General features: G+C 44.9%; 4 protein-coding genes across 4 annotated transcripts; 3 read left to right on the forward strand and 1 right to left on the reverse strand.

The window, feature by feature from the left end:
• On the forward strand, positions 1-2,269 carry LOC121457633 (olfactory receptor 13A1-like). Its single transcript, XM_041666542.1, has 4 exons — positions 1-62; positions 820-999; positions 1,228-1,259; positions 1,329-2,269. The coding sequence occupies exons 1-4, from the start codon at positions 1-3 to the stop codon at positions 2,267-2,269; spliced, it is 1,215 nt and encodes a 404-aa protein (XP_041522476.1).
• A 5,680-nt stretch (positions 2,270-7,949) lies between these two features.
• On the forward strand, positions 7,950-10,219 carry LOC121457634 (olfactory receptor 13A1-like). Its single transcript, XM_041666543.1, has 4 exons — positions 7,950-8,011; positions 8,770-8,949; positions 9,178-9,209; positions 9,279-10,219. The coding sequence occupies exons 1-4, from the start codon at positions 7,950-7,952 to the stop codon at positions 10,217-10,219; spliced, it is 1,215 nt and encodes a 404-aa protein (XP_041522477.1).
• Positions 10,220-15,359: 5,140 nt separating this feature from the next.
• Positions 15,360-18,161, forward strand: LOC121457635 (olfactory receptor 13A1-like). Its single transcript, XM_041666544.1, has 2 exons — positions 15,360-15,396; positions 17,218-18,161. Exons 1-2 carry the CDS (start codon positions 15,360-15,362, stop codon positions 18,159-18,161), a joined length of 981 nt encoding a protein of 326 aa, XP_041522478.1.
• Positions 18,162-22,233: 4,072 nt separating this feature from the next.
• On the reverse strand, positions 22,234-23,157 carry LOC121457998 (olfactory receptor 13G1-like). Its single transcript, XM_041667111.1, has one exon. It carries the CDS (start codon positions 23,155-23,157, stop codon positions 22,234-22,236), a length of 924 nt encoding a protein of 307 aa, XP_041523045.1.
• Between the last annotated feature and the right edge of the window lie 1,047 nt (positions 23,158-24,204).

Below are 24,204 nucleotides of genomic sequence, written 5' to 3' on the forward strand. Positions count from 1 at the left end.
ATGAATCTGGTGCAGAGTTCAGGCCCCAAAGTCATCTGTGACCCAAAGCTGCAGCCAGACAGGTACTGGGTTGAGATGCAGACAGAGGGGATTTGGGGGCTCAACTGAGAAGCCCTGAGTGCTGTATGAGGCCATGGGGCATCTGCAGAGAATTCTGACAGACCTACCTTTTTTGATTTCGCAGGGACAGTTATTGGCCTAGAGATTCTATGGGTTTCTTGGTTCGTCAGTGGGAGGAGGAGGAAGGGAGGTATCAAAATCTCAGGTCCTGCTCTCAAGCTCACCCCGCAGGAGAAAGGCCTTGATCTGTGCATTTGCAGGGGAGAAGATACGCTTCCTTGTTCAGGACATGCCCTGGTGTGAGTTCTTAGTTTCCATGGAGCCAACAGCCTACTCCTGCATCTCCAGGAAGGGTCTAGGAACACTCACTCCCACGGAGACACTAGAGAAGACAGAACTTTTTTTAACCACATGCTGATCAGTCCATGTGCTCTTCGGCCTGAGAGGTTCATATATTTGAAGAGTCATTGGTGATTGGAGACAGAGGGGTTTATTAGGTATAGTGAAGAAAGACTTGAGACGGGGCAAGGGTGAAAGCCTAGAAATTTGAACGCTGGGTTGAAACTGTGTCCATGCCTTTCATGATGTGTTTCCAGCCTAGACACCTTCTCTGGTAGGTACAAGCCTCCACCAGGCCCAAGGAAGGGGAAGATGCCTCTCTACCTCATTAGGTATATTATCCACAAAGAATGCTTAGGGTGGCCAGGGAGAAATAGACAGTTGTGCTGTTCACAGTGATATGATCATTTCCTTCCCAAGAGCCAGGACCATCTGTGCCGACTGCATGTTATGCTGCCACTGCTCCATGCTCCAGTCCCCCAAGCACGCTTCCCCAGAACTGTTTGGCAGCCTGCATCTGAGAAGCCTGACCAACCCCTTCATGAGGCTGCTCATCTCTAGGTCCAGAAACACCTGTGCTGGAGACCAGATTGGCCCTTGGTATGTTTTAGCAGTCTTGATTATATGTTTATAGGAGTTCCAGGTCTCAGGATATCATAGCACATGATCAATATCAAAGCTAAAAGATGTTACAGAGGGATACTGCCCACCACAGGCAGGGTTTCCTTTTATTCTGGGTCTTTTGTATGCAGAGTGCAGAGCTCAGACTAGTGCACTAGGTTGAGAGATGATGTCATCATTTCAATTATGTGCTTTCTATACCAACAGCATCCATGACAAGCATTCCGGCTGCACCCTTAGTGAGATGATGGACGCTCTACACCCTGTGTCTCCTTGACCAAACCCACCTGTGTCACAGTAATTCCCAGGGGCTCATTCTAAAATCGCAATGAACAACTATACGGCTGTGGTAGAGTTTGTCCTGCAGGGATTCTCTATGAATCATGCATTCCATGCTTTTTTCTTGGTATTTTTTCCCATTTCCTATCTAATGGCTCTTGCAGGAAACACCCTCATTTTCATGGCCATCAGCCTGAACCCAAGTCTTCACACCCCCATGTACTTCTTCCTTGAAAACCTGGCTCTGATGGACATTGCCTGCACATCCACTGTTCTTCCCAAGATGTTGGAGGGTCTGGTGGGGAAGGGCAGCCACATCTCCTATAAGGGATGCTTGACTCAGCTTTTCTTCCTAACCTGGGTTCTGGGGGCTGAGCTGCTGCTGCTCACAGCCATGGCCTATGACCGCTATGTGGCCATCTGCCGCCCACTGCACTACAGCATGCTGATGAGTCGGCCCGTCTGTGTCCTGCTGGCGGGCAGTGTGTGGGCCATCAGTGCAATCAACTCCTCTGTACACACTGGCCTGATGGCAAGGCTCCATTTCTGTGGCCCCAACCAAATCCGCCACTTTTTTTGTGAAATTCCAGCACTGCTACTGCTGTCTTGCAGCCCGACCACCCTCAACGACATCATGACTGTCATTGCAGATGTTTATTTTGGTGTGATCAACTTCCTGTTTACCATGATATCCTACAGCTTCATCATTGCCAGTATCCTACGCATCCGCTCTGCCGAGGGTAAGAGACGTGCTTTCTCCACCTGCTCTGCCCATCTGGTGGTGGTCATCTTATACTACTCTACTGTCATCTATACCTATGTACAGCCTGGCTCTGGATCCTCCGGAAATAGCAAGGTGGCTGCCTTAATATACACAGCAGTCAGCCCGACCCTGAATCCCCTCATTTACTCTCTGAGGAATAAGGATGTCAAAGTGGCTCTCAGGAAGGTGTTTCCCTCTGTCTGTTGAGGAGGTAGAAAGTAGTGTGTGGCTTGATCCAGCTGTTGATGAACTCATTGGAACCTATGACTAAGAATCTGATGTCATGACAAGGAACAGAAGAGCAATTTATGTTACAGATGTACACAAAATGTGCTTCTCTTGGTGGAGACACTGACCATTTCTTTCTGTCTGTGTGAGGGTCCATGTTTGGGACAGGCTGCATGTCTGTAGCCTGGTGTCACCAATGTAGGCGTTTTTGGAATCCTTTGTTGTTGAAAATCATCCAGACCCCTATATTTGACTTCAGAAGAACTGTGTCTGGTGGGAACAGAAGGTAGGGGGGAAGGGGAGGTGGTGAGACAGGGAGGGGGGAGGAGAACTTGAGGAAATGGTATGGTCCAGATGGAGGGAGGAGCATGGAAAGAGATGTTTTGAATGAGGGAGCCATTATGGGTCTGGCAAGAGACCTGGCACTGGAGAGATTCCCAGAAGGCCAGAGGATGACCCTGGCTAAGACTCTAAACAATAGAGGAGAGAATGCCCAAACTGGCCTTGCCCTGTAATCAGACTGATGAATATGTTAAATGCTACAATAGAAACTTCATTTAGCGGCTGCCAGAAACAGAGGCAGAGACCCACAGTAGAGCAAAGGGCTGAGCTCCCAAAGTCCAGTTGAAGAGTGGGAGGCATGAGAATATGAGCAGAGGTCAAGACCATGATATGGACATAGTTCCCCAACTCCAGCTGAACAGGATCAGAATCAGCATGGGTCCAAACTAGTCTCCTGTATGTGGGTGACAGTTGTGTGCCTGGGGCAGACTGCGGGCCACTGGCGATGACACCAGGATTGTCCCTTCTGCTTTTGGGGAACATATTCTCTTTGGATGGATGCCTTGCTCAGCCTGGATATAGTGTGGAGGGTCTTGGACCTTCCCCAAAGCAATGTACCTCGCCCTCTGAGAGGAGTGGCTGGTGGGTGTTGTGGGAGGATAAGTGGAGGGAATGAGAGGGTGGGAGGGAGTGGAACCTGGGATTGCTATGTAAAATGAAAAAAAGATAGTTTGTTTTAATTTTAAAAAGAAATAAGATGAAAGAAATCACAAAAAGCATTTAGTAAATTCAAAGGAAAAATATTCATAACCTACACTCTGCATTTTTCAATCTTTATGTGTCTTTTTTATTCTAGTATATCTTTAAAGACTTTGTTGTATTTTTTAAAACTAGTTGTCTTTTAGTTGTCTATACTGTTTTTCCTCTCTCTCCCATCATATGTACCTTTCTAAAGACACTTTGTCTTTCTTAGAGGTCTATTATGTCTGAATTTGTCGTAGTGTGTATCTGAAATACTTATCTGAGAAAATCAACAAGAAAGACAACCCTTATCCAAACTAATCAATAAGTAGAGAGGAGAACATCCAAATTAACAAAATCAGAAATGAAAAGCAGGACAGAACAACATACACTGAGGAAATCCAGAGAATCATTGGGTCATACTACAAAAACCTGTTCTCCACAAAACTGGAAAATGTAAAAGAAATGGACAGTTTTCTGGATAGGTACCACATATCAAAATTAAATCAAGACCAGGTAATCAATTCAAATATACCAATAAACTGCAAGGATATAAAACCTCACCAAAAAGTGGCATCAGCTGGCAAACGTGTTCAAATACCTAAGCTTATGGAGTCATTTGTCATCCAAATCAATACATCATCTGCCCCTAACTGATCCCCATGGCAGGAATGAACTGCTTCCTCTAGGTCTGAGATTGTAATTGTCACATGAGGGAAGGTTGGTTTTGTTCTGATATAGGTCAGAGGCTCTTGCTGGATACTCAGGCCAGAGAAGGCAGGATGCTGAGGTGAGCACAGTTCACAGGTTGGAAAGCCAGAACAGGAGTGAAGTAATTAGCAACAGAAGATGGTGTGGAGGGGACAAACACTTGCACTGGAGTTTGTGATTTTGTAACATATTTACTCTTGTGATGTGTTTGTTAATGTTTTTCTTAGCTTTCTTAGCAAATACAAACTTTGGATAGTCAGGTACAATCATATCAGAGGCTAAGGTAAGAAGATCTGCTGTTAAATGCAAACCTGAGCTACACAAAAGACTCTGCCTTGAAAAAAAAGACAAACACAAAACCAAGTCCACTACAAGAATCACAGAGAGCATCTGGGGCTGAGTTGAGATTGTCTAGACCCAGAGGTAGAAACAGAGACTTCTCTAGAGAAAGATCTTGTGAGAGGAAGTTCAGGAGTTTTTCCAGATGGGCTAGCCTCCCAGCCCAATGCAACGAGACAGGTAGACACGCTAGACAAGATTGACACACAGGGGCTATCTCTATGAAGGATTCCAAGCTTTGGAAATACCAGTAAAGCTGTAAAATAAGACGAGCTCTAGACACATCCATGCATGGATGTGGGGTTGTGTTTCTACTTTTCATGAGTGAGTGTGATCAAGAACTGATGCCTGCATCTCTGAAGCTATGGAGTGAGTTTAGTACATGTAACTGGATTCAGATAGGTGTGTTAAAATATTAACACATTTGTCTTCAGAGACCGTAACTAAATGGGGTGCCAGCAGTTCTTTATGGCCAAAATGCTGGATAGGAAAGAATCAAATGTAGAGGGAAGAAATTGGTCCCCAGTAACTGAAACCTGGAATTAAATAGCCCCATGTGCAACATCCCCTAGGAAGCTCCAGGACATCAACAAGAGGAATTCCTGTATAGACAAGCAAAAGGAAGAGTCAATCAACACTTGTCCTATGAAGCAAGGTGGGTCCAAGGTTATATTCAGATCAGTTCTCATTTAGTCTATGCAAGAAGGAGCCACCAAGGTATCCCAAGTACAGCTCTTCTTAGATGTAGCCCAGACAGACCCACCTGACTCCATGATGAATGTGCATTTTACCACGTCCCAGAGGTTTGACCAACAGGGGTTCCTACACATGTATTATGTGTAATGTCAGTCTTTTTAATATACTGGGAGTACTATTGCTAAGGACATGTTGCTCTGTGTGTTCTGCAGTAGCCCATCGAATGCCTTCAGAACTTGCTTGCCTAGAGCTACAGTGAGCAGCTTCCCCTCAGTTTTCTTCTGAGCCCTCTCTCCTGTTTGGAGTGGCATAGAAGATATCCGACAACTGCCTCTGAAATAAAAATTTAAACATTAGTCCATTGTGCCTTCTGATCTTCAGGAATCAAAGCCTCCTGTATTCTGTGCCATTCCAGAGATGGAGCAGTGTGGCCAGCTACAAGGGGCAGAGAACAGACCAGATACAGGGCTGTCCACCCCACTCAAGCCTGTCCCTATAGCTCGTGCTGGTTTTCTTTTTCTGGTAAATGACTGAGTGTGATCAGTACAGCACTGATCCACCAAGCATATTTCCACAGATGGAACACAGTCCCCACCAGCCGCACCATCAGTTACTAGGTTCACGGTAACACTGGCACACCTCATCACTGGAATAATCGGGTGCCCTGCTCTGTGGGTAATTACTGCTCCAGGTCAGTAAGGGTCAAATGAGTATCAGTTACTCAATAACCAATTAGCCCCAGTTTTGAGGCTTATATGCTAAAAACATGGTCACTTGATTTGAACCACGAGATTTCCTTACGCCAGTGTTGCAGAAGCCATAAATTGATTATTAGTTTTATATCACAGAATTATACCTTTATGGAAAATGATCTAGAAAGACCAGATGTAGTTGAAGCTTGTATTTTATCTTATTTTATTTATTTTTATTTTCTTAATGTTTTTTAATACCTCTAAACTGCAGTTTCCCCTCCCTTCACTGTCCTTAATACCTCTCTTACTTCACACCAACATTCACTTCAGAACAGTTTATTAAAAAACAGGCTTCCCAGAGACATCAGTCCAACATGGCTAACAAGATACAGTAAGACTAGACACCAACCCTCATATCAGAGCTGGGCCAGCCAATCTAGTAGAAAATAAAGGGTCTCAGAAGCACACAGAAGAGTCAGAGACAGCCCCAGCTCCTGCTGTTAGAAGTCCCACAAAACCGCCAAGTTAGCAGAGGACCAGTGCAGACTCATGAAGTCCCTATGATTGTCTCTTCAGTCTTTGAGAGCCCCTAAGAGCCCTGGTCAGTTAATTCTGTGGGTCATGTTCTCCTGGTGTTCTTGACCCCCTCTGGTTCCTACAATTCTTTCTCCCCTCCCTTCCTTGGGGTTCCCTGAGCTACAAAGGGAAGAATCTGATGGAAATCTCCAAGTTGGGCGCTCTCTCTCTCTCTCTCTCTCTCTCTCTCTCTCTCTCTCTCTCTCCAATGTTCAGCTGTGGATCTCTGCATCTGTTCCCATCAACAGCCAATGGAGGCCTCTCTGATGACATTATATTACATCTTGATGTCCTCTAGGAGTTGCTCAAATCTTGAGTTGTGCTGAGACTGTTGCATTTGCTCTTATGCTAAGTGGGTGAGGTTTTGTGAGGGACTGAGAATGTGTATATTGACAGAGATCAAGGACTTTGGAGGATTTGGAATTTATGGTGGCCAGTGGTCATTTGTTTTGTGAAGTAAGGACATCTAAGCTCTTTTGGATTTTTGTAAATGGTTATTCTGAAAGTGATAATGTCTGCACTGTTCTATGACTGCAAGAGATGATTTGCCCACCTACTGTGGGTCTTCTGGTTCTGTAGGGAAGCCAATCTGCTGTAAAGAACTCAGGTTCCTTGTTATCTATATCCAGTGCCACAAAACGTGGTGGAACTGAAGTCCTGTTTACCGATGCTGATCTTCATCTCCAGACTTCACACACTCTGTCCTCATAAGAGGGTTTGAACACTGCAATGAAAAGTTTCATACACTCATGACCAACCTCAACTGTGATGCCCCATATTGACCACACTCCCCATGCAATGAATGAGAGTGGCCCTTGCTCAGTCTCCTTATATGATGATGGACCAATCAGTGTTGGTTTATTGATAGAACTATGTCACACCAAGATTATATGGTTAGGAGAGGTTCCACAGTCTATGCTCAGGATTTGTATATTAATGTGAAATCCACATTTCTACGTGGATCAAATGGACATGACTCTTAGCCAAGCTATCTTGAGGGCATCCCCAGGGTAGAACACACAGCAGAGGTCAGTGTCCTAGATCTGTGCCTCAGGTGCCTCCTCTCTCTGTGCCTTAGTGTCCTGGTGCCTCAGCTTTGGAACTATGGCCACCGTAGGGACTCCTGTTTACTTCAAAGTGGGTAATTGCTCTCTGAGGGCCACTTCCTAGCAATCTCAGTGTCCACGCCAAGGGGCAGACCCTACTTTAAGGTCAACAGCAAACAAAAGAAACACAGGACTCTCACCCTGTGGCCACACTGCATTTTCTCCATGACATGCAGACATCTTGGACTTAGATGGGCACTAAGTGACAATTTCTCTTTCCATGTGAGCTGATCCTTCGTCCTCTACTCACATCTTTCCTATGGGCATTTTTCTTACCTGCTTTTCGGTGTGTGTGTGTGTGTGTGTGTGTGTGTGTGTGTGTGTGTGTGTGTTTAGTCTCAAAACTGTTACCAGAGTCACTTTCCTTCACAGTTTCAGTTTGAAACTAAGAGCTTGGCCTCTGTGGGTCTGCTTAGGGACCTGTCTGAGCCGTTGCTCATTGCTGGACAGAAAGCTTGGCCTTTAACTTGGTTCTGGGGCAGATCAGAATCTCTGAGATAGGCATGGTGGTTTCCCATGAATCTGGTGCAGAGTTCAGGCCCCAAAGTCATCTGTGACCCAAAGCTGCAGCCAGACAGGTACTGGGTTGAGATGCAGACAGAGGGGATTTGGGGGCTCAACTGAGAAGCCCTGAGTGCTGTATGAGGCCATGGGGCATCTGCAGAGAATTCTGACAGACCTACCTTTTTTGATTTCGCAGGGACAGTTATTGGCCTAGAGATTCTATGGGTTTCTTGGTTCGTCAGTGGGAGGAGGAGGAAGGGAGGTATCAAAATCTCAGGTCCTGCTCTCAAGCTCACCCCGCAGGAGAAAGGCCTTGATCTGTGCATTTGCAGGGGAGAAGATACGCTTCCTTGTTCAGGACATGCCCTGGAGTGAGTTCTTAGTTTCCATGGAGCCAACAGCCTACTCCTGCATCTCCAGGAAGGGTCTAGGAACACTCACTCCCACGGAGACACTAGAGAAGACAGAACTTTTTTTTAACCACATGCTGATCAGTTCATGTGCTCTTCAGCCTGAGAGGTTCATATATTTGAAGAGTCATTGGTGATTGGAGACAGAGGGGTTTATTAGGTATAGTGAAGAAAGACTTGAGACGGGGCAAGGGTGAAAGCCTAGAAATTTGAACCCTGGGTTGAAACTGTGTCCATGCCTTTCATGATGTGTTTCCAGCCTAGACACCTTCTCTGGTAGGTACAAGCCTCCACCAGGCCCAAGGAAGGGGAAGATGCCTCTCTACCTCATTAGGTATATTATCCACAAAGAATGCTTAGGGTGGCCAGGGAGAAATAGACAGTTGTGCTGTTCACAGTGATATGATCATTTCCTTCCCAAGAGCCAGGACCATCTATGCCGACTGCATGTTATGCTGCCACTGCTCCATGCTCCAGTCCCCCAAGCACGCTTCCCCAGAACTGTTTGGCAGCCTGCATCTGAGAAGCCTGACCAACCCCTTCATGAGGCTGCTCATCTCTAGGTCCAGAAACACCTGTGCTGGAGACCAGATTGGCCCTTGGTATGTTTTAGCAGTCTTGATTATATGTTTATAGGAGTTCCAGGTCTCAGGATATCATAGCACATGATCAATATCAAAGCTAAAAGATGTTACAGAGGGATACTGCCCACCACAGGCAGGGTTTCCTTTTATTCTGGGTCTTTTGTATGCAGAGTGCAGAGCTCAGACTAGTGCACTAGGTTGAGAGATGATGTCATCATTTCAATTATGTGCTTTCTATACCAACAGCATCCATGACAAGCATTCCGGCTGCACCCTTAGTGAGATGATGGACGCTCTACACCCTGTGTCTCCTTGATCATACCCACCTGTGTCATAGTAATTCCCAGGGGCTCATTCTAAAATCGCAATGAACAACTATACGGCTGTGGTAGAGTTTGTCCTGCAGGGATTCTCTATGAATCATGCATTTCATGCTTTTTTCTTGGTATTTTTTCCCATTTCCTATCTAATGGCTCTTGCAGGAAACACCCTCATTTTCATGGCTATCAGCCTGAACCCAAGTCTTCACACCCCCATGTACTTCTTCCTTGCAAACCTGGCTCTGATGGACATTGTCTGCACATCCACTGTTCTTCCCAAGATGTTGGAGGGTCTGGTGGGGAAGGGCAGCCACATCTCCTATAAGGGATGCTTGACCCAGATTTTCTTCCTAACCTGGGTTCTGGGGGCTGAGCTGCTGCTGCTCACAGCCATGGCCTATGACCGCTATGTGGCCATCTGCCGCCCACTGCACTACAGCATGCTGATGAGTCGGCCCGTCTGTGTCCTGCTGGCGGGCAGTGTGTGGGTTATCAGTGCAATCAACTCATCCCTGAACACTTACCTGATGGCAAGGCTCCATTTCTGTGGCCCCAATCAAATTCGCCACTTTTTTTGTGAAATCCCAGCACTGCTATTGCTGTCTTGCAGCCCGACCACCCTCAACGACATCATGACTGTCATTGCAGATGTTTATTTTGGTGTGATCAACTTCCTGTTTACCATGATATCCTACAGCTTCATCATTGCCAGTATCCTACGCATCCGCTCTGCCGAGGGTAAGAGACGTGCTTTCTCCACCTGCTCTGCCCATCTGGTGGTGGTCATCTTATACTACTCTACTGTCATCTATACCTATGTACAGCCTGGCTCTGGATCCTCCGGAAATAGCAAGGTGGCTGCCTTAATATACACAGCAGTCAGCCCGACCCTGAATCCCCTCATTTACTCTCTGAGGAATAAGGATGTCAAAGTGGCTCTCAGGAAGGTGTTTCCCTCTGTCTGTTGAGGAGGTAGAAAGTAGTGTGTGGCTTGATCCAGCTGTTGATGAACTCATTGGAACCTATGACTAAGAATCTGATGTCATGACAAGGAACAGAAGAGCAATTTATGTTACAGATGTACACAAAATGTGCTTCTCTTGGTGGAGACACTGACCATTTCTTTCTGTCTGTGTGAGGGTCCATGTTTGGGACAGGCTGCATGTCTGTAGCCTGGTGTCACCAATGTAGGCGTTTTTGGAATCCTTTGTTGTTGAAAATCATCCAGACCCCTATATTTGACTTCAGAAGAACTGTGTCTGGTGGGAACAGAAGGTAGGGGGGAAGGGGAGGTGGTGAGACAGGGAGGGGGGAGGAGAACTTGAGGAAATGGTATGGTCCAGATGGAGGGAGGAGCATGGAAAGAGATGTTTTGAATGAGGGAGCCATTATGGGTCTGGCAAGAGACCTGGCACTGGAGAGATTCCCAGAAGGCCAGAGGATGACCCTGGCTAAGACTCTAAACAATAGAGGAGAGAATGCCCAAACTGGCCTTGCCCTGTAATCAGACTGATGAATATGTTAAATGCTACAATAGAAACTTCATTTAGCGGCTGCCAGAAACAGAGGCAGAGACCCACAGTAGAGCAAAGGGCTGAGCTCCCAAAGTCCAGTTGAAGAGTGGGAGGCATGAGAATATGAGCAGAGGTCAAGACCATGATATGGACATAGTTCCCCAACTCCAGCTGAACAGGATCAGAATCAGCATGGGTCCAAACTAGTCTCCTGTATGTGGGTGACAGTTGTGTGCCTGGGGCAGACTGCGGGCCACTGGCGATGACACCAGGATTGTCCCTTCTGCTTTTGGGGAACATATTCTCTTTGGATGGATGCCTTGCTCAGCCTGGATATAGTGTGGAGGGTCTTGGACCTTCCCCAAAGCAATGTACCTCGCCCTCTGAGAGGAGTGGCTGGTGGGTGTTGTGGGAGGATAAGTGGAGGGAATGAGAGGGTGGGAGGGAGTGGAACCTGGGATTGCTATGTAAAATGAAAAAAAGATAGTTTGTTTTAATTTTAAAAAGAAATAAGATGAAAGAAATCACAAAAAGCATTTAGTAAATTCAAAGGAAAAATATTCATAACCTACACTCTGCATTTTTCAATCTTTATGTGTCTTTTTTATTCTAGTATATCTTTAAAGACTTTGTTGTATTTTTTAAAACTAGTTGTCTTTTAGTTGTCTATACTGTTTTTCCTCTCTCTCCCATCATATGTACCTTTCTAAAGACACTTTGTCTTTCTTAGAGGTCTATTATGTCTGAATTTGTCGTAGTGTGTATCTGAAATACTTATCTGAGAAAATCAACAAGAAAGACAACCCTTATCCAAACTAATCAATAAGTAGAGAGGAGAACATCCAAATTAACAAAATCAGAAATGAAAAGCAGGACAGAACAACATACACTGAGGAAATCCAGAGAATCATTGGGTCATACTACAAAAACCTGTTCTCCACAAAACTGGAAAATGTAAAAGAAATGGACAGTTTTCTGGATAGGTACCACATATCAAAATTAAATCAAGACCAGGTAATCAATTCAAATATACCAATAAACTGCAAGGATATAAAACCTCACCAAAAAGTGGCATCAGCTGGCAAACGTGTTCAAATACCTAAGCTTATGGAGTCATTTGTCATCCAAATCAATACATCATCTGCCCCTAACTGATCCCCATGGCAGGAATGAACTGCTTCCTCTAGGTCTGAGATTGTAATTGTCACATGAGGGAAGGTTGGTTTTGTTCTGATATAGGTCAGAGGCTCTTGCTGGATACTCAGGCCAGAGAAGGCAGGATGCTGAGGTGAGCACAGTTCACAGGTTGGAAAGCCAGAACAGGAGTGAAGTAATTAGCAACAGAAGATGGTGTGGAGGGGACAAACACTTGCACTGGAGTTTGTGATTTTGTAACATATTTACTCTTGTGATGTGTTTGTTAATGTTTTTCTTAGCTTTCTTAGCAAATACAAACTTTGGATAGTCAGGTACAATCATATCAGAGGCTAAGGTAAGAAGATCTGCTGTTAAATGCAAACCTGAGCTACACAAAAGACTCTGCCTTGAAAAAAAAGACAAACACAAAACCAAGTCCACTACAAGAATCACAGAGAGCATCTGGGGCTGAGTTGAGATTGTCTAGACCCAGAGGTAGAAACAGAGACTTCTCTAGAGAAAGATCTTGTGAGAGGAAGTTCAGGAGTTTTTCCAGATGGGCTAGCCTCCCAGCCCAATGCAACGAGACAGGTAGACACGCTAGACAAGATTGACACACAGGGGCTATCTCTATGAAGGATTCCAAGCTTTGGAAATACCAGTAAAGCTGTAAAATAAGACGAGCTCTAGACACATCCATGCATGGATGTGGGGTTGTGTTTCTACTTTTCATGAGTGAGTGTGATCAAGAACTGATGCCTGCATCTCTGAAGCTATGGAGTGAGTTTAGTACATGTAACTGGATTCAGATAGGTGTGTTAAAATATTAACACATTTGTCTTCAGAGACCGTAACTAAATGGGGTGCCAGCAGTTCTTTATGGCCAAAATGCTGGATAGGAAAGAATCAAATGTAGAGGGAAGAAATTGGTCCCCAGTAACTGAAACCTGGAATTAAATAGCCCCATGTGCAACATCCCCTAGGAAGCTCCAGGACATCAACAAGAGGAATTCCTGTATAGACAAGCAAAAGGAAGAGTCAATCAACACTTGTCCTATGAAGCAAGGTGGGTCCAAGGTTATATTCAGATCAGTTCTCATTTAGTCTATGCAAGAAGGAGCCACCAAGGTATCCCAAGTACAGCTCTTCTTAGATGTAGCCCAGACAGACCCACCTGACTCCATGATGAATGTGCATTTTACCACGTCCCAGAGGTTTGACCAACAGGGGTTCCTACACATGTATTATGTGTAATGTCAGTCTTTTTAATATACTGGGAGTACTATTGCTAAGGACATGTTGCTCTGTGTGTTCTGCAGTAGCCCATCGAATGCCTTCAGAACTTGCTTGCCTAGAGCTACAGTGAGCAGCTTCCCCTCAGTTTTCTTCTGAGCCCTCTCTCCTGTTTGGAGTGGCATAGAAGATATCCGACAACTGCCTCTGAAATAAAAATTTAAACATTAGTCCATTGTGCCTTCTGATCTTCAGGAATCAAAGCCTCCTGTATTCTGTGCCATTCCAGAGATGGAGCAGTGTGGCCAGCTACAAGGGGCAGAGAACAGACCAGATACAGGGCTGTCCACCCCACTCAAGCCTGTCCCTATAGCTCGTGCTGGTTTTCTTTTTCTGGTAAATGACTGAGTGTGATCAGTACAGCACTGATCCACCAAGCATATTTCCACAGATGGAACACAGTCCCCACCAGCCGCACCATCAGTTACTAGGTTCACGGTAACACTGGCACACCTCATCACTGGAATAATCGGGTGCCCTGCTCTGTGGGTAATTACTGCTCCAGGTCAGTAAGGGTCAAATGAGTATCAGTTACTCAATAACCAATTAGCCCCAGTTTTGAGGCTTATATGCTAAAAACATGGTCACTTGATTTGAACCACGAGATTTCCTTACGCCAGTGTTGCAGAAGCCATAAATTGATTATTAGTTTTATATCACAGAATTATACCTTTATGGAAAATGATCTAGAAAGACCAGATGTAGTTGAAGCTTGTATTTTATTTATTTTTATTTTCTTAATGTTTTTTTAATACATCTAAACTGCAGTTTCCCCTCCCTTCACTGTCCTTAATACCTCTCTTACTTCACACCAACATTCACTTCAGAACAGTTTATTAAAAAACAGGCTTCCCAGAGACATCAGTCCAATATGGCTAACAAGATACAGTAAGACTAGACACCAACCCTCATATCAGAGCTGGGCCAGCCAATCCAGTAAAAAATAAAGGGTCTCAGAAGCACACAGAAGAGTCAGAGACAGCCCCAGCTCCTGCTGTTAGAAGTCCCACAAAACCGCCAAGTTAACAACTATAACATACATGCAGAGGACCCAGTGCAGGCTCATGCTGTCCCTATGATTGTCTCTTCAGTCTTTGAGAGCCCCTAAGAGCCCTGGTCAGTTGATTCTGTGGGTCATGTTTAACTGGTATTCTTCATGCCTCTGGTTCCTACAATTCTTTCTTCATCTCTTCCTTGGGGTTCTCTGAGAAACAAAGGGAAGGACCTTATGGAAATCTCCATGTTGGGCTCTCTCTCTCATGTTCAGCTGTGGATCTCTGCATCTCTTCTAATCAACTGCCAATGGAGGCCTCTCTGATGACATTATATCACATCTTGATGTCCTCTAGGAGTTGCTCAAATCTTGACTTGTGCTGAGACTTGAATTTGCTGTTATGCTAAGTGGGTGAAGTTTTGTGAGGGATTGAGAATGTGTATATTGATAGAGTTCAAGGACTTTGGAGGATTTGGAACTTAAGGTGGAAAATGATCATTTCATTTGTGAGGTGTGTATTATTTTAGCTCCTTTGGATCCTTTTAATGGCTAACTATAAAGTGGTTACTTTCTTAACTGTTCTATGACTGCAAGAGATGATTCGCCTACCTGCTGTGGGACTTCTGGCTCTGCAGGGAAGCCAATCTGCTGCTAAGAACTCAGGTGCCTCGTTATCTATACCCAATGCCACAGAACATGTTGAAACTTAAGTCCCGCTTACTGATTCTGGTCTTGATAACCACAGACTTCACACACTCTGCCCTCATGAGAGGATTTGAAAACTGCAAAGAAGTTTCATACACTCATGACCAACCTCAACTGTGATGTCTCATATTGACCACACTCCCCATGCAATGAATGAGAGTGGTCCTTGCTCAATCTCCCTATACAATGAGGGAGCAATCAGTGTTGGTTTATTGATAGAACTATGTCACACCAAGATTATATGGTTAGGAGGGGTAAGCCCATAGACTGTGCTCAGTGATTGTGTGTTAATGTGAAGTCCATCTTCCTACAGGGATCAAATGGACATGACTCTGAGCCAAGCTGTCTTGAGGGCATCCCCAGGGTAGAAGTCACCATAGGGGTCAGTGTCCTAGACCTATGCATATGGCCTCAGGTGCCTACTTTCTCTATGCCTAAAAGTTCTGGTGTCTCAGCTTGGGGACTATGGCCACCATAGGGATTCCTGTTTACTTCAGAGTGGGTAATTGCTCTCTGAGGGCCATTCCCTAGCAATCTCAGTGTCCATGCGAAGAGGCAGACCCTACTTTAAGGTTAACAGCAAACAAAAGAAAAACAGGACTCTCATTTTGTGGCCACACTGCATGTTCTCCATGACATGTAGACATCTTGGACTTGGATGCACTCAGGGACAACTTCGCTTTCCATGTGAGCTGATCCTCCTCACATCTTTCCTATGGACTTCTTTCTACCTTCCCTGATTTTTTTCTTTGTGTGTGTGTGTGTGTGTGTGCATGTATGATTATTCTCAAAAGATATTTGGTTTTGTTCTAACCTATTCCAATATTTTAAAAAATTGTTACCAGTGTCACTTTCCCTCACAGTTTCAGATAGAAACTATTAACTTGGCCTCTGTGGGTCAGCTTTGAGACCCATCTGAGCTGTTGATCAGTGAAGATCAGAAAGCTTACATTCCAATTTGGCTCTGAGGCAGCTCTGAATCTCTGATAGAGGCATGGTGGTTTCCTGTGAATCTGGTGCAGAGTTCAGGGTTCAAAGCCACCTGTGACCCAGAGCTTTTGACAGATAGGTACTGGGCTGAGAGGCCAACAGAGGGGATTTGGGGGCTCAACTGAGAAGCCCTGAGTACTGTATGAGGCCATGGGGCATCTGCAGGGAATGCTGACAGACCAGATTTGCTTTTGCAGTAACAGGTACTAGCCCCGGAGGGTATATAGGTTTCATGATTCTTCAATGGGAGGAGGTCGGGGAGGTATCAAAAGCTCAGGTCCAGTTCTCAAGCTCACCCTACAGGAGAGAGGCCTTGATCTGTGCATTTGTAGGGGAGGAGAAATGCTTCCTTGTAAAGGACATACACTAGAGTAGGTTCTTTGTTGCCATATAGCCAAAAGCCCATTCCTGAATCTCCAGAAAGGGTCTGGGACAACTAACTCCCATGGAGACACTAGAGAGGTCAGAACTTTTTTTTTTAACCATATGCTGATCAGTCTATGTTCTCCTTGGCCAGAGATCCATATGTATGAAGAGGCCTGGGTGATTAGATATTCATAGGTGTATGAGATGTATGGAAAACAGACTTGAGACTGAGCAAGGATGATAGCCTAGAAATTCAATGCCTGGGTTGAAGCTGTGTCCATGCCTTTGATGCTGATTTTCCAGCCCCGGCACAGCCTGACACCTTCCCTGAAAGGCAAAAGACTCCACAAGGTCCTATCTGCCTCACCGGGTTTACTATCCACAATGAGTACTTAGGGTATCCAGGAAGAAATAGACAGTTGTGCTGTTCACAAGAGATATGTGGATTTCATTCCCAAGAGCCAAGACCGTCTATTCCAACTGCATGTTATACTACCACTGCTCCATGCTCCAGTCCCCCAAGCACGCTTCCCCAGAACTGTTTTGCAGCCTGCATCTGAGAAGCCTGGCCTACCCCTTGATAAGTACAAAAAAAAAACCTGTGCTGGGGACCAGATTGGCCCTTGGTATGTTTTAAAAGAATGGCACATATGTTTATAGGAGTTCCAGGTCTTAAGATATCATAGGACATAATAAATACCAAAGATAACAGTTGTTATAGAGGGATACTGCTTACCACAGGCAGGGTTTCCTTTTGTTCTGGGTCTTTTGTGTGCAGAGTGCAGAGCTCAGACTAGCACACACTATGTTGAGAGATGATGTCATCATGTTAATTATGTGTTTTCTACAGCATCCGCACCCATGACAAGCATTCCTAGTCACACCTGAAAGACCCTATGAGAGATGAAGGATGCTCTACACCCTGTGTCTTCTTGACCATCCCCACCTGTGTCACAGTAACTCCCAGGGGCTCAGTTTCAAATCGCAATGAACAACTATACGGATGTGGAAGAGTTCGTCCTGCAGGGATTTTCTATGGATCCTGGGTTCCAGGCTTTCTTCTTGGCCTTTTCCTCCACTTTCTATATCCTGGCTCTTGCAGGAAACACTCTCATTTTCATGGCCATCAGCCTGAACCCAAGTCTTCACACCCCCATGTACTTCTTCCTTGCAAACCTGGCTCTGTTGGACATTGCCTGCACATCCACTGTTCTTCCCAAGATGTTGGAGGGTCTGGTGAGGAAGGGCAGCCACATCTCTTATAACGGATGCTTGACCCAGATTTTCTTCCTAATCTGGGTTCTGGGGGCTGAGCTACTGCTACTCTCGGCCATGGCCTATGACCGCTATGTGGCCATCTGCCGCCCACTGCACTACAGCATGCTGATGAGTCGGCCCGTCTGTGTCCTGCTGACGGGCAGTGTGTGGGCCATCAGTGCAATCAACACATCCGTGCACACTGGCCTGATGGCGCGGCTCCATTTCTGTGGCCCCAACCAAATCCGCCACTTTTTTTGTGAAATCCCAGCACTGCTACTGCTGTCTTGCAGCCCGACCACCCTCAACAACATCATGGCTGTCATTGCAGATGTTTATTTTGGTGTGGTCAACTTCCTGTTTACCATGGTATCCTACAGCTTCATCATTGCCAGCATCCTACGCATCCGCTCTGCCGAGGGTAAGAGGCGTGCTTTCTCCACCTGCTCTGCCCATCTGGTGGTGGTCACCTTGTATTACTCCACTATCATCTATGCCTATGTACAGCCTGGCTCCGGATCCTCCTTGGAAAATAGCAAGGTGGTGACCTTATTGTACACAGCAGTCAGCCCGACCCTGAATCCCCTCATTTACTCTCTGAGGAATAAGGATGTCAAAGTGGCCCTCAGGAAGGTGTTTTCCTGTGTCTGTTGAGGAGATAGAAAACACTGGTGTGGCTTGATCCAGCTGTTGATGAACTAGTTGGAACCTACGACTAGGAATCTGATGTCATGTCAAGGAACAGAAGTAACAGAAGTGCATTTTATGTGACAGACAAACATACAATGTGCCTCTCTTGGTGGCTACTGGGCATTTCTTCCTGTCAGTGAGGGCATCCGTGGTTGGGGCAGGCTGCACGTCGAGCTAGAGGAAGGACAGAGATGAGAGAGCCATTATGGGGCTGGAAAGAGACCTCACACTGGAGAGATTCCCAGAAGGCCATAAGAATGACCATGGCTAAGACTCTAAGCAATAGAGGAGAGGGTGCCCGAACTGGCCTTGCTCTGTAATCAGACTGATGGATATCTTAAATGCTACAATAGAACCTTCATTTAGTGGCTGGCCGAAGCAGAGGCAGAGACCTAGAGTAGAGTAAAGGGCTGAGCTCCCAAAGTCCAGTTGAAGAGTGGGAGGAGTGAGAACATGAGGAGAGGTCAAGACCATGATGGGGACACGCACTGAAACAGTTTACCTGAGCTAATGGGAGCTCACCAACTCCAGCCGGACATGGACAGAATCAAAATAGTCCCTCTGAATATGGGTGACAGTTGTTTGGCAGTGGCACAAAGATTTCTCCTTCATGCTTGTACTGACTTTTGGAAACCTATTCTTTTTGGATGGAAGTCTTGCTTGGCCTGGCTATAGTGGGGAGGTCCTTGGACTTTCCCCAAGGTAATGTGCCTTACTCTCTCTGAGGAGTGGATGGGGGTGGTGGAAGGTATTGGTGAAGGGAAAAGAAGGAAGAGAGGGAGTGGTAACTGGGATGGGTATGTAAAATGAAAAAAGACAGCTTGTTTTCTGTTTAAAAAAACTAAAACGAAATAAATTACAAAATATTCAATAAATTAAAGGAAAACACAGCAATATACATCATTCAGACACTCTGCATATTTTTCATTTTGTGTGCCTTTTTATATTATTTTTACTGTATCTTTAAAGAATTTCTTTTATTGTTTAAAGCTATTTCTTTTTATTACTATCTATACTGTTTTTCCTCTCTCTCCCAAGCCTATGTACATTGTTTTTAAAACACACTGTATCTTGCTTAGAGGTCTATTATGTCTCACTTTATCCTAGTGTATCTGATATCTTTTACTGACAAGGAGCATTTTTAAGAAATGCTAAGTGTTGTGGTTGCTGCAAGCCTGGAGGCTGGCTCCACCACTCAGCCTTTCAATATAGTGGAGGTATGTTTCCTCTGTGAGCCCCATGTTCACCACCCCATCCAAGGATATAGTTGGTCTAAGCAACTTGCCACATGCGCCCAGTGCCTCATCATCACCAGCATCCAGCACAAGTGCTCAGCTGGGGAGAAGCAGAAGGCATTATCTACCTACTCATCTCATCTGTCTTAGTTAATGTTTCTTTTGCTGTGAAGAGACACCATCACCATGACAACTCTTATAAGGAAAACATTTAATTGCGGTTGGTTTTCAGTTCAGAGGTTAACGTCATGGTGGGGAGGATGGCAGATGTGATGCTGGCTACATCTTGATCAGAAGGCAAACAGAAGTTGACTGAAACATTGGGTGGTATTCTGAGCTTAGGAAACCTCAAAAGCTACCCCTACAGTGACACACTTCCTCCAACCTTCTCAAACAAAGTCACATCTCCTAAAACTGCCACTCCCTATGTGATTATGGGGTCCAGCTACATGCAAACTATCAGGCCACATTGCTATGGAATTCCCTTCTATATGCTATGGATATGTCTTATTACAATTGGTTAATAAAGAGTCTGCTTTGTCCTATGTAAGGGCAGAATACTAATAGGCAGGAAAGCTAAACTGAATGCAGGGAGAAAGAATGTGGAGTCAGGCAGGTGCCATGTAACCACCCTAGAAGCAAGAAGAAACAAACCACAAGTCTCATAATAGAAATGGGTTAATTTAAGATTTAAGAGATATCTAGGAATACTTCTGAGTCATTGGACAAAGAGTATTCTAATTAATATCAATTCTGTGTGATTATTCGGGGCAGGGGCAGTCAGGAAATGAAGAATCAGTCTCCATTTACACCACATCATTATGCTCTCTATTAATCATCCAAGTTCAGTGTCGCCTTCCAACTTGCCCAGAGAGAAATTAATTGCCTGCAGAAATGTACGAGTTCCTGAGCTGCACGCTGAGCCCCTTCACCTGTGCACTGAAGAACAAGAATGTCAAGGATGTTTTGAAGAGACTTTGCACTCCCTTCGATGTTAGTTGGAAATATGTACATTGCTGTTCTGACACTGTAAGCCTGTCTCTCACCTGCCTTGCTAAGAGTATCTTCCTGTCTTTGTGCTTTGTGTCCTGTCTTTGTGTTTGACTGTGGATATTATAGAAAATTGCCTTCAAATTCAGAACCTGGATGTGTGTTTTTGTCCCATGTTGGTAGTTTTGATTAGTTGAAACATGTCTACGTACACCAAATAAATATTGATCCACGTCACCACCACCCCAAGACCTGACAGTTGCTCTTCTTTTATATAGAAAGTCAAGTTGCCTGCCCAAAGGGACACAGAGAGCCTTGCTTTTCTGAGCTAAGTACTTGCTTATCAGCTACTACTTCCGGTATGTGTACATCACTATATCAATATGAACGTTGGTAAATAAATGATCTGATCTCAGTGTCTTCTCCCTATTTTACATATAGTCAAGTGCTCTTCTTCAGTGGTTCACATGCTACCCCTCAGTCTTCCTTTACCAGTCAAAAGTGTCACATCACTTTGGAATCATTGAATGCAAAGTCTTGTAGCAGTGAAGGTGTGGTGGAGCTGTTTCCTTACCATGTATCAGCAGAGAACAGAGGAATTTAAACTGGTTTCTTCTCCCCCACCCCTTGTCCCATGCTTCCCTGTCCAAGTGCAACTTGTACTATGCACTTTGAAGATGATACACAGCTGTGCAGTGAATTGTCTTTAGAAATAATTGAAAGATAATCATGGAGGAGTCTCTCAGGAAAATTTTTGGAGATCAATCCAGCCAAATTAACAATGAATATATTAAGTTAACCATCACAACCATAAACCACTGGCACGGTTCTGCTTTACCTGCTATTTTTCTCCACACTCCTTACTTTCATCTGTTTATCATGTTTTGTAAACCATCTGTTCTGTATTAGTCACGTGACTCTCTAGGATATAGACAAACCCCACAGTGTGTGAAAGGCTCAAGGTATATATGCTCACACCAACACAAATGCATCTGGTAAGCTCTTTATTTCTAAGTTCCTGTCACAGTGGAACAGAGCTCACTGTGTTAACACTACATACAAGAAGCATTGTTGAATAGTAGCAACCTTGATGGATGGTTAGTTTATACAAAACTCATCCAGGCAGGAGAAATGCTGAGGTCCACATCAGAGTTATGATTTAACAAACCTCTGCAATGACGTGGTGTCTGACAAGAGAACATCATGTCAGTATCAGGTTCTGGTCTCACATCTTTGGATGCTGAAATCAGGGAAGGTTCCATGGGGATCCTAGGCTCTAAGACTCAGCCTGTAACTCAGGGCATCTATGAGGATTTTCTTCCCTCAACCTGGGGAATGAACCAAGCACCAGGGAAAACTGTGAGGTAAGAGTGAGAAAGATGAAGACAGAAAAATTAGGTCAGCAAATGACTAGAACAAGTGTGGGCAGGGTTCATTATTCGCTAACTCCTTAGCCATTCACTCTTGGTCTTTTCTGCAGAGGTTCAGATATTATCAAATGGGGTTCACTAAAAGGACTGCACTCGAGATTTAACTAGATTTGATTTAGTAAGTCATAGAAATAGCTTAACATTTAATAGCTTGAACATATTTGAACACGTTTCTAAGTACAAAGTATAAATAGTTAAACTTATCTAAAACATTTGAATGAGTAGAAATCAGTGTTATCAGGTAAAAAGTATTGTATTTCTTAGCTCAGGTCATGACTTAGCCTGTGGCCACCAGAATCAAGAGATGCCTAAATAAAGGCTTAAGTGATTTGTTATACTCCTTGCCCACTTCTTCCAGAGTTCCACTCAAAGATCATGTCATCATTGTGGAAATAAAATTTTTTTAAAGGATGCTTTGAATTCCTTGTTTCTCAGGGTATAAATCAGGGGGTTCAGAGATGGAGTCACAGTGGTATACAGAACAGCAATGACCTTGTCCAGCATACCAGCAGTTCCTAGGGCTGGCCTGACATAAGTATATAGTACAGTGGAGTAATAAAGGGTGACCACAATCAGGTGGGCAGAGCAGGTGGAAAAGGCACGCTTCTTGCCTTCAGCTGAGCGGATGCGCAGGATGCTGGTGATGATGAAGCCATAGGACGTCATGGTCAAGAGGAAGTTCAAACCAGTCAAGAACATGTCTGCAATGACAGTCATGATGTCGTTGATAAAGGTGGGGCTGCAGGACAGCACGAGCACAGAAGGGATTTCACAAAAGAAGTGTGTGATGAGATTGGGGCCACAGAAGGACAGTGGCAACACTAGACAAGTGAGTACCAAGGAATTGAGAGCCCCTGTAAACCACACAAAGGTTGCAAGGGCCACACAGACCCTGCCACTCATGAGGGTTCCATAGTGCAATGGCCTGCAGATTGCAAGATAACGGTCATAGGCCATAGCAGAGAAGAGCAGAAGCTCAGAGCCCAGGACCCAGGAGAAGATGAACATCTGTAGGAGACATCCCCCATAAGATATGGTGTTCTCGGTCACCAGGCTCTGCAGGACCTTGGGTAGGACAGTCACAGTGCAGATCACATCCATCAGGGCAAGGTTAACTAGGAAGAAATACATGGGTGTGTGGAGGCTGGGACTTCTGTAGATGGTTGTGATAATCAGGCCATTGCCAACTATGGCCACCATGAACAAGATAAAGAAGAAGCAGAAGAGGGCATCCTGGATCCAGGGGTCATCTACAAAGCTTTGTAGGATGAACATGGTCACAACTGACTGGTTTTCAGGAGCCATGGATAACGCTGTGTACACTCAGGATGGGAGTCGTAGCTTGGGCTTCTGGCAAAAAAAGAATGACCTTTATTCTAATTAACAAAAAATATTTTAAATCTCAGTTAATATTCAATGCTGTGTAACGAAGAACCTATTCTGGTAAGAAAACAAAGTTTAAATTTTATTCTCATGGATCACATTATAAAGGAATGATCAGATCAAGGACACACCCCACATGGGCTCTGTTATGAATATGGGTGGACCCTGAGTACAAGTTCCTGAAGAAACAATTCCATACATGCTGTACATCATCACACATGGAGGGAGAGTTGGCCATGGTCACATCAGCCATCCATGAGGACACAGTGACTGGTGATTGTGGTGTGGATGCTATGAAGACATGGTCACTCGTGATCATCAGTGGGACTGTGGAAAGGCACAGGGGCAGTGAGAACAGTTTCCTCTGGTGCTGGCTGCTTGCCTGAGATTGTGGGGAATAACACACAGAACATTCACTGAGTGACCGATTCTCTGGAGACATAACCAATGTGGTCTTTGTGACAGTGTGACATCTCATGCAGGTGACAACAATGACCCCAGAACTTCCTGTCTTGGAACTCTATTCCACTAGGACACTAATCTAGAACATAACATTCAACACTCATACTCAAGCTAAGGGGGATAAAAGGGTCTCCTAAGGAATCTAGGGTGTCTCTCAATACCTTGAGCCATAGGAACTCAGCTGATCGCAGCCCCAGTTCTTGCAAGGCAGCTCAGAGAGCCATCTGAAAGAACCAAGCCATCCCTGTAGGATTTCACATTGCCAGTCACTATTCAGAAAACACACACCCTGAATTATGAGAATGCAGGCATCTGTTGAGAAGACATGGAGTTGTGGCAACCCAGACTGGGTCCTGCTGGACTGTGTGTGTACTGGTCACTTGACACTTCCTACTACCAGACTCTGCCAATTAGGGCATCGTGAAGGGAACATTTCTGAATGTGAGTTATGAATCAGAAGCTAAGAGTGACAGGTGACAGGACGTTCCTCTGTGGTCTGCTACATGG

This window comes from Microtus oregoni, unplaced genomic scaffold (genome assembly GCF_018167655.1).
Source record: "Microtus oregoni isolate MIOR12 unplaced genomic scaffold, Mior012 000016F_ref0000370, whole genome shotgun sequence".
Lineage (NCBI taxonomy): Eukaryota > Metazoa > Chordata > Mammalia > Rodentia > Cricetidae > Microtus > Microtus oregoni.